Source organism: Salvia miltiorrhiza, chromosome 4 (assembly GCF_028751815.1).
Source record: "Salvia miltiorrhiza cultivar Shanhuang (shh) chromosome 4, IMPLAD_Smil_shh, whole genome shotgun sequence".
In the NCBI taxonomy this organism is placed as follows: Eukaryota; Viridiplantae; Streptophyta; class Magnoliopsida; order Lamiales; family Lamiaceae; genus Salvia; species Salvia miltiorrhiza.
In genome coordinates this window covers 2,312,528-2,322,331 of record NC_080390.1, presented here as the reverse complement: position 1 = coordinate 2,322,331, position 9,804 = coordinate 2,312,528, and the positions used below count along the sequence as shown (strand labels likewise).

Sequence of the window (9,804 nt, the reverse complement as noted above, 5' to 3'; positions counted from 1 at the left end):
TTGTTGGTGGAAAATTTAGAAATTCAAAATTTGAAGGTGTGGAGTGTGGACTGTGGAGTGGTGGTATCGCCAGGTTAAACATAACTGGAGAAGAGGTTAAAAACAAGGTTTAGATAAGAAACAAAGTTAAGCACTTCATCAAAATCAAAATTCAAAAATAATTAGTAGAAAAATAGTGGTAGATCGATTATTTTTTTATTTTCTCTCTTCCCCCTCGGTTCCACCATTTCCATCCACTCGCACTCTTCGCGAGTTCTCGTTCTCCCCCTCTCCTACTTCTTTCTCTCTCTAGATTCACGGAATCCTGTATATCTTTCTCCAAACACTTTTCCAGTTCCCTAAATTTTGCCCTAGGGTGAAGTTATATCTTCACGAGGCGCCAATATTTGGTGGTGGGAGGCAGCGGCGACTGAATCACGGTGGATCTGAAACTAGAAGGAGGAAGAAGCAAGATGAGCGCGGATCTGGTGGCGGAGAACACACATGGGAATCTGGACGAGCAGATTGCCCAGCTCAATCAGTGCAAGCCTTTATCAGAGCCCGAGGTTTTCGTCATTTATTTGTTATTTTTCAAGAATCTTGTGGATTTCTCGTTTAGATTATCTTAAGCTTGGATTTTAACGGATCTCGACAAGTTTAGAGGTATATGGGATACTTATTCTTTATATTTCTCGAATTAGATAACTTTAGTGTAGGGTTTCTTGGATATTTATGGAATTCCCTGGGAATGACTGCTGCAATCGAGCGTATCATGAACTCACTATCTTCTTGACAAATGGATTTATATTTTTCAGCCTCAGAGAATGATGGAGTGAAGTAGTGGACTCTTTGCTGTAACTGGGGATAGGAGATTGAGATTTTAAACCTTTTTTTAAGTTAGTTTTGGGACTTGTAGATGATCCCTAGTTGTTTGGAGGCTTGCTAAAACTTTGTAGTTGTGGACCTTGTGGTGGGCGTCTGAAAAGAGTTGGGGGGGGGGGGGGGTAGAACATCCTACTGTAGTAGCTGCTGTATTCAAGCAGTTTGCCTGATATTTAGAAACTATCATCTGCCACTTCAGGTGGTAGCTGATAAGTTACTCTACTCCCCTTTTATTCAGAGAACTATAATTCACTCTTCTCACATCAGGCCAGAACTAGTTGCACCTTTTTTTCTTGTGTAAAAAGTTGGTCACTTTTAAATGTAAAGAAGTTCCTGATGTTTCAGATTTGATGAGCATCTAATTCACTGAGATTTTTGTTCATTCCTCTGAGTGGTTAATATGGTAACTTTGTCAACTCATTTGCAGCTTAATTTAGAATTTTCATGACATTTTTCTTGATATTGCTGATGGGTTGACCCTATTGTCTGATATCTCCTTGAAGCATGCTGTATGTTCTGTTTTATTCTTGGAATCTTTTTTCAGCAAGTTATCTGTGAGATGAAATGTGAATTGTAGTTTGAGTGTTGGTTATTTGCTGAATGTAGGTTAGGGCCTTGTGCGAGAAGGCTAAGGAGATACTAATGGAGGAAAGTAATGTTCAGGTAGAAGTTTTTTCTTCTTCTGTTCTTGTTTTGATATTGTTTTAGGCTTTTAGCTTTAATGTGTAATTATCAACTCAACATGCATTTTTCCATTTACTTAAACTTTTAGATATATTATGAATTCCCTCTGTGGCCCTATGTAAAAAACAGTTTCTTATTTTGTCTCACTATTTTCCTACATTTTGTATCTCAGTATAAGTGGGATTGTTAATGTTAATAATATTTGATATCTGCCCTTCAGTGAGGTGGCTCAATGCCTTTTTCATGGGAATGTGAGGATTTATTTTTCTAATTCGAGATGCCACATTACTTTCTTTGTTGCTGCAGCCAGTGAAAAGCCCTGTGACGATTTGTGGTGATATTCACGGTCAATTTCATGATCTTGCCGAACTATTCCGCATTGGAGGGAAGGTAATGCTTTGCCCATGATAGTTCGCTATCTTTTACGCTTGCTCAACTTTCAGTTAAAATATATTGATTAATGCTTGACTAGTTTCTCATATTAGTTTCATTTTCATTTGGACAGTGTCCAGACACAAACTATCTATTCATGGGAGATTATGTTGATCGTGGGTACTATTCGGTGGAAACTGTAACTGTAAGAACAAGTCCCATGACTGTTATTTTGAAATTATCCCTATATTGCTTGTATTATTCATGGGGTCTTGTGTTGATCATGTGCATTATTAAGTGGAAATTGTAACTGAAAGAACCAGCGCCATGACTCTTATTTTTGGAATTATCCCTATATTGCCTCCTGTGAGGTTTTGGTGATGGGTGTTAAATATTTTTTAGGATATTTGCAACTTACTACTTGTATTATAGATGCTTACGCCCCATTCTCTTTGCTGTCCTTTCTTTCAATACCACCCTCCGTGTTCTTGTGTGGTGCACCTTCGGATGCTTTATGAAAACATGTTTATAGAGGTGCTTATTTTCTGCAGCTATTAGTGGCTCTGAAAGTGCGGTATCCTCAACGTATCACTATTCTCAGAGGGAACCATGAAAGTCGACAGGTATCGATCCATTTTGTTGATTCTTGTTCCCTCCTTAATATATTTACAGTGTTTGGAACCTGTTTTTCTTTTCACAAATTTGTTTATATTGTTGGCAATTGACATAAACCTTGCTATGCTAGAAAAATTATGTGTTCCAATTGGTGCTATTTGCATTTTAATCTTTTAACATTATATTATATTCTAATTGTATGTGCAGCTGATTTTGAATGGTTAATATAAGTTTTGTTTGTGCTGCAGCTAACTTTTAACAGTTAATACCAGATTCTTTTTTGTGGTAAAGCGTTATTGCAACTGAGATAATGACATTAGAAGATGATGTTTTGCGTGGCATTGGGACTACTAACATTTGTTAAAACCAAATTTGGATCTAGTCTTAAAGTTTGAGATTGCTGACAGCCTGATCTCTCTGTTGGAGCTAATGCTATAGATCCAGGTTTCGTTGTTTCCTGGGTTCAATCATTATTTTACTATTGGTTAGCTGTGTGTATTAGACTTTTTATTTGGTCCCAGGATGTGTGTTCAATTTATTTGCTCTTTTGTATTTTTACCTTTCTTTATCTTCTTTATCATGATGTCATCTAAAAACTTTAAATCCTTATTTTACTATTCAGGAGAACTATTGTTATTTTAGTTACTTGCTCTGTCCTTGAAACTAATATGTTTGTCTGCTCTTGCCTAAACTAATTTTTTTCCCCCCTTGCAGATTACTCAAGTATATGGTTTTTATGATGAATGTCTGCGCAAGTGAGTTTCTTTGTGATCCTTTTTTTTTTAATCTGTTCTACAGTTGTTTTGATATGTTGAATCTTTAACTTGAGAAATATGGTAAGGCTTAAGATTATATGCTGACTTAGTGTTACTGTTAAGAGAAACATTCCTTATCATATGTCGTGATATGATTCTCATCAATAGATTTAGGTGACAAGATTATGGTTTTCATAATTTCGATATGTTAGTTAGGAGATCTTGTCTATCATCATATCTGCGTAAAAATATTGCATATGCGAACAGAAGGTTGCATGTTAGAGCAAGTAAATTTGTAGTAGCAGAGGACTTTATTTAAAACTTTATGTGAAATATATTGAAGTAGAGGCATTAGTGGCTCCATTTTTTTGTAAGTTATCTCTGTCCATGTATTCTCACAAGGGTATGTTCGAGTATCTGTAATGTCACAAGGATCCCTTACAATGTCTGTGATTGAGTTGCGACTGATGAACAATTTTCTTTATCCTTCACAATACTAATGCCCTGAAAATCTCTCCTTTGTTATAGGTATGGAAATGCTAATGTTTGGAAGATATTCACCGATCTGTTTGATTATTTTCCCCTGACCGCATTGGTTTGTAGAACCCCTCTTCCTTATTATTGTCCTTGCACAGTTTCACTGACATGTTTGATATCAGAAGTGTTTCAACAGTTATATTTAGAGTACTCTTTTGTTATATTTGTTGGATATCAGTGCAGGAAGAAATATTGCTTTTGTTATTGGCCCTACCACACATGTTTGTGGAGGCTGAAGTATTAGGATTGCAATTAATAGTTTATATGTACAGCTGCTTGTTTCTTTTATGGGACTCAGATTGTTTTAGGTGTGTTTGGTTTATTGTGCTTGCAATTAAATCAAACCTGAGATAGTCATCCTTGCGTAGGTTGAATCCGAAATATTTTGTCTGCACGGTGGTTTGTCCCCGTCAGTTGAGACCCTTGACAATATAAGAAACTTCGATCGTGTTCAAGAAGTTCCACATGAAGGTCCGATGTGTGATCTTTTGTGGTCTGATCCTGATGATCGTTGTGGTTGGGGTATATCTCCTCGTGGCGCTGGATACACTTTTGGGCAGGTATTTATCTGCCTGATAAAGGTTCTGGTTTTCATTCTTGCTTGACTTACTAATTCCTCATTCGGTTCTACCTACTTATTCTCCAGGACATATCAGAGCAATTCAACCACAGCAACAATTTAAAACTAATTGCTAGAGCTCATCAACTGGTTATGGAAGGATATAACTGGGCCCATGTAAATATTCAAATCCGTATTAATCTATTTTTGTTTTCTATATTACCATTAGTCAGAATGAATTTTCATTGCTGAATTTGATTTGTCCACAGGAACAAAAGGTTGTCACTATTTTTAGTGCACCAAATTATTGTTATCGCTGTGGAAATATGGCATCCATTTTGGAAGTTGATGATTGCAGGGAGCATACATTTATCCAGGTTTTGCCTCAATTCTCATGCAGTCTGTCCCAATTTGCCTTCTCTTTCTTTATCGTCACCTATAATCTCCAGATTGGTGCTATAGCAGTTAATTGATGAGTGCCTTGTGAGTTTATCTCTGTAGTTTGAGCCAGCTCCAAGGAGGGGAGAACCTGATGTAACTCGGAGGACACCCGACTATTTCTTGTAGCTCTGATGCTTGCAAACTCTATGGTCTATATGATGTGTCAATTTGGGGTGCTTGCATGGTCGTTGCCTGAGATTCGAGGTTCAAGTAATTCAGCCTTATTTGTAGGTGGTGCAAGTGGGAAGCTCCATTGCAAGATTGAGAGGCTCCTAGTCTTAAAAGTTATATTCTAACCTATCTTAGGGTGTAGAGGTTGGGAAGTTAGAATGTGGGGATGTGCTTCTGTGTATCATGTTCTATAATTTTTTGATGTGATGTTCCCCATTTCTACTCTTAATTATCTTTTATTTTTCCATTTATCCTTTGAATCACTGCCATTTGGAGGACATGTGTGTTTGTCGAACTAATGCAGAATTTCTGTCAATTTAATCCTTTCCCTTTTGTTGATTGGAAATCACCAAGCTATTCAAATCTTGATATGGTTTTGTCTAGTAACTGGTAAAATTTATTAACTTCATGAAATTCCCAGTAGGATTTCTTTAGCCGGCGAGTCGTTTACATCATTTTTTACTCATTTCATGTTGTTTTGAACCATGTCATTCATGTCTCACCCCCAATGTTTCTGTCCCGTGCTGTTGGTGTTAAGAACTCTTATGTGATTGTTTTTGGTCCAAAAAACCTGAATTAATATCCCAAATTTAGATAATCTCAAGCTGTTGTTGCTTAGTTACCAGTTAAATTTGAGTTCCCCCTTTTCTGACACTTTGCTTTTAAAGTAAAGTACAGTGAATTGATTTCAACCTTCATTATGGCTTTTACCCGTTCCACTTCAATAGGCTCATTTTTCGTTTTGGAATGTCCCACTCCAATCGGCTCATTTTCATTTTTAGGTAAAAAAGTTATATTTAATTGATGTGGACCACACCAATTTACTACCACTTTCTTACTAAAAAGTAAGTTTTTTTAATCTCCGTGTCCAAGAGAAGTGAGTCTATTGGAATGGGACAGATAGAGTATTATTTAACTGTCAGTTTTGGGATTTGTTCGTCGTACTCACTACTCAGTGAAGTATAATGCCTCTCTCTCTCTCTCACACACACACACAAGTAAGACGATTGACATTATCGAAATTGCATCTCTTTTGATTAAGAAGGTTGGATCGGTTTACATCTGTGTCTGCCTATGAAATTTGCGTTTAGTTAGTAAAGCACTAAGCAAAAAAGTTGTAAGCATCAATGAGTGAGCAAATGGCCAGAAAATGAGTCCCCACTTCCTTTTGATGCCTCCTTATCATCAGCAGCAGCGCATTTCGACAATGCTTTTAGGCCCTTGCAAGATCTCATGTGCGCATGCATCTTCTCCGGCTTGAACACCTTCCCACATTGTCTGCAATCAAAACCAACACATTCATGATTTCATGCTCGCCCAACGGGACAATCTATATTTCCAACCATTCACTTACGAGCAGCTCGGCCCGTTCACCGGCTTATAAGCAGCGCAAGCTGTTGATTTACTCTTGCTCTTCCTTAAATCCTCAATCCCATCAAGGCTCCTCCTGTGAGAATTCAAGAACATAAACATAAATCATTCATCAAAAAGTGATGAAGTTGTCACAGTATACATAAGATAGCAAGAAATACCTTCCACTGAAGTATTGATGAGTCCAAGTAGGAATCTCAAACGCCCTCTGCGAGCCTCCGAAGCCGCTATCCCTTCTGCACAAGGCGGCCGTGTGAACGTTCCCCACGTCGCCTGAACACATGCTCAGGAAAGCCTTGTTCTGCTTCTTCACCGGTAAAACCTTTACAGCCGACTCATTCGTCTCCACATCTCCACAAGTGATGAGATTCTTCAGCATTTTTGATGTGTTGCTCCTGCTCTTGCTGCATTGAGGCGTCGACGACTTCTTGCACAGCTCCACAGCAACAACAGCAGCCTTGTCATCATTCTTGCTCCTCTTCTTGCTCAAAAGCGTCGAGTAGAAAGGCCACGGCCGCCCCACTTTGTCGTTGCTCGTCGCCTTCTCTTCTTTGGCTGCATCAGCTTTCCCCGACTCATCCGTCGTCGTGGATGTCTCCGATCCAAAAGACGGCGATTCTTCCTCGATTTCAGACGCAGATTTCGTCGACACTTCGACGGTTGGATCGCTCTGAGTTTCTTCCTTGCACAAGGTCTTATCCTCCTCTTGCTCTAAACATGCTTCATCTCTCTGCTTACCAACTTTCTCCTCTGTGTAGGAATATTCTGCATAACAACTCGTACCAAAACATTCAAAATCTAGATCATTTCGATTGAATAACTCAACAAATAAAACAGACCTTTAATGTTGGTGGAGCAAATCTCGGATCCTTTGAGCACATACTCATTGTCGGAAATGGGAGTGATGAGATCATCATCAAGCAAATCCTGCCACACAAAGCCTGTCTTGTATCTCCTGCCCAACAAAATACAGTACAAGTTTCAATATAAAAATAAATAAATAAAAAACATTCTGCAATTAATTGAAAAAAAACCTCTTGTATGACCAAGAAAACGACGCAGGTATCTCCTTCCCACGCAGCTCGGCCAACCATCTCTTCACATCTGCACAATTACATTTCATACGCATGAATCAGATAGAGTGTGGTGTGAATTCAATCAAAAATGGAATGAATTAAGCAGACAGATTAATTAAACCTCGCAATCGAACTCCATTTCTGGAGAGATGATGAACTCGAAAGAGATGAGGGTGCTCGATGCGCCCCTTTCTACTGAGAAAATACACGATGTGAAGCCTCCTCACTTCTGCGCCACCTTGTGTTAATGTTTGTGTCTCCATTAAACCCTTAATTCTGCCCAAACACGGCCTCCTTTTTAGGCTTCAAAAATTAACTTTTTTTCACTTTTCGTTAAAGAAATAAGACAAAAACAAAACATCAAATTAATCACGAGTGAAACCCAAGAAAGAATTCTACGTTCCATGCCGGCCTCAGATAAGAGAAAAAGCTCAACAAAACATCTCTCGTTTAACCGATGCTGTCCGATTAAAAAAATCAGTAAAAAACATGCATGCATCTAACATTGCAGGCCTACAACGACATACATACTCCTATTATATAATATAATGAATAACAAAAGAAATTCTTGCGAGAATCGAAACAATCATTGGACAAAGAGAACTTTACCATATAATTATGATCTCTTAATTCACTTTCCGCAGGAAAAAAAAGCACACACGCGAAGTGAGGGAGATTGGATTGGTTTATATAGTTATACTAATATGGGGTTTTGCACACTTGGATTAGATCTATAACTATAACAAACTATAAATTTGGTCTACTCCAAGAACTTCCATCTCATTTCGGGGTATATTGTTATTTCTATTCGGCAGCTTTTGACCAACTTTTTTTTATTTTATAAAACTGACCTTCATATATATGCATGCATTAATTTTATATTTAATTAGATGATTTTCCTATTATCTAATCGTAGGGTATAGTATTAAGATGGAAATAGATCTCGGATTCGTTTTGGTTTAAATCGAGTCTTACTATGGAGAGATACGTTTCATTAATTATGGCAATATGATTTTAGTTTGAGAAGAATCTACACCATCATTAAATAATTAATGAGGAATTGGAGTACAATGTACAATATGATATTATACCGTTGTATTGTATAAATTTTGTAAATTGCACAAAACCAGGGAATTAAATTATATTCAATTACTACTACTACTTCCAACTTTAATTGGTGAATAAAATGTAGTGCAATATCATAACGTGATTTATTTATTTATTATTAATTTTTTTTTTGTAATATGGTGATGTTGAATTTTTTACTATTTTCCTGGGTGATTAATTTCCAAAATGTTTATTATAGTCAATGGTGCCGAACTGCAGTAACAATAGTAGTACCATACAACCTAATTAATTTGATGCTGAAGAGTCGAATATGGAACGACCGCCTATAATTTCTTATCATGTCTTTTATCAGTCTGCATAGTGCAAATTAGATAAGAAAATAGTCACAATTAATTATACTCCCTCCGTCGATGAAATGTTATCATAATTTATCATTTTCTTCTTTCTATAAAAAATTGTCGTAATTTATTTTCATAATCATATAAGTAACAATCATTACAAACATAATCCTATCGTGGTTTGTTATTTCTATTATATATTATTCTAGTTTCACTTTTATTTAATATTATGTCTCTTATATATAACCCATAGTTATCTCCTTAACTTATAAGCTTAATAATTTAAACATCAACTTATAAGCTCTTGATATATTGCATCATATAAGCTATTGAAACATCTTATAAGTTGTTGAAAAATTCTCTAAAATAAGCAGAGACGGAGACAGGGGGGTGGCTGGTAGTGGCCACCGCCCCCCTCAAAATTTTAAATTTTTCTATGTATATATATGCATAAATATATAAATGTTTATTTAAATATATATATATGTATACAATTTTTTTAGTGGCCCATTCTATGATCGAGCCCAATATAATTTCTACTTAAAATTCAATTTAATAAGTTGAACTAAACAAAATTCATTTAATAAAATATAGTGAAACTTGGTTACACAAAAATTGTTTTGCTTGTTATATTCACTCATATATACTTAACTTAAGGATAATCGTGTTATTTAAGACTGTATAATCTATGAAAATATTGTTCATTATTATTATTACTATTATTATTATACTTGTCTTTTGATAGAAAATGTATGAAATGCCCAAAAAAAATTTGTTTGTTATTTAGATTATACTTGTCTTTTAATAAAAGAATGTCTAAAATATACGAAATGTTCAAAAAAAATTTGTAATGTATTGAACTAATTTGTAATATATTGAAACTATATAATCTATGAAAATGTTGTTTGTTATTATTATTATTATTATGCTCGTATTTTAATAAAAAAATGCCTTAA

The 9,804-nt window shown here is 36.0% G+C and overlaps 2 protein-coding genes across 5 annotated transcripts; one reads left to right on the top strand and one right to left on the bottom strand.

Annotated features, from left to right (window-relative positions):
• On the top strand, positions 1 to 5,341 carry LOC131022179 (serine/threonine-protein phosphatase PP2A-2 catalytic subunit-like). Of its 2 annotated transcripts, XM_057951610.1 has the most exons (11): positions 1 to 545; positions 1,468 to 1,524; positions 1,852 to 1,935; positions 2,051 to 2,122; positions 2,469 to 2,540; positions 3,247 to 3,287; positions 3,816 to 3,882; positions 4,193 to 4,384; positions 4,471 to 4,560; positions 4,653 to 4,760; positions 4,885 to 5,341. In XM_057951610.1, exons 1-11 carry the CDS (start codon positions 453 to 455, stop codon positions 4,948 to 4,950), a joined length of 942 nt encoding a protein of 313 aa, XP_057807593.1. In that variant the 5' UTR covers positions 1 to 452; the 3' UTR covers positions 4,951 to 5,341. The 2 variants fall into 2 exon arrangements, with proteins under 2 accessions (XP_057807593.1, XP_057807592.1); XM_057951609.1 differs by having other exon boundaries at positions 4,653 to 5,341.
• A 667-nt stretch (positions 5,342 to 6,008) lies between these two features.
• LOC131022178 (protein SOSEKI 1-like) lies at positions 6,009 to 8,209 on the bottom strand. Of its 3 annotated transcripts, none has more exons than XM_057951606.1 (7): positions 8,052 to 8,209; positions 7,564 to 7,718; positions 7,401 to 7,470; positions 7,206 to 7,321; positions 6,528 to 7,131; positions 6,350 to 6,442; positions 6,009 to 6,273 (listed from the first exon to the last, which is right to left on the bottom strand). In XM_057951606.1, the coding sequence occupies exons 2-7, from the start codon at positions 7,703 to 7,705 to the stop codon at positions 6,120 to 6,122; spliced, it is 1,179 nt and encodes a 392-aa protein (XP_057807589.1). In that variant the 5' UTR covers positions 7,706 to 7,718; positions 8,052 to 8,209; the 3' UTR covers positions 6,009 to 6,119. The 3 variants fall into 3 exon arrangements, with proteins under 3 accessions (XP_057807589.1, XP_057807590.1, XP_057807591.1); XM_057951607.1 differs by having other exon boundaries at positions 7,564 to 7,745; positions 8,052 to 8,199; XM_057951608.1 differs by having other exon boundaries at positions 7,564 to 7,736; positions 8,052 to 8,199.
• Positions 8,210 to 9,804: the final 1,595 nt, after the last annotated feature.

Coding starts and splice junctions, on each gene's coding strand:
- LOC131022178 (XM_057951606.1), bottom strand. CDS start 7,705: ATGGAGACACAAACATTAACACAAGGTGGCGCAGAAGTGAGGAGGCTT. Junction 7,132..7,205: donor TTGCTCCACCAACATTAAAG/GTCTGTTTTATT, acceptor GTTGTTATGCAG/AATATTCCTACACAGAGGAG. Junction 6,443..6,527: donor CATCAATACTTCAGTGGAAG/GTATTTCTTGCT, acceptor GAATTCTCACAG/GAGGAGCCTTGATGGGATTG.
- LOC131022179 (XM_057951609.1), top strand. CDS start 453: ATGAGCGCGGATCTGGTGGCGGAGAACACACATGGGAATCTGGACGAG. Junction 2,541..3,246: donor GGAACCATGAAAGTCGACAG/GTATCGATCCAT, acceptor CCCCCCTTGCAG/ATTACTCAAGTATATGGTTT. Junction 3,883..4,192: donor ATTTTCCCCTGACCGCATTG/GTTTGTAGAACC, acceptor ATCCTTGCGTAG/GTTGAATCCGAAATATTTTG.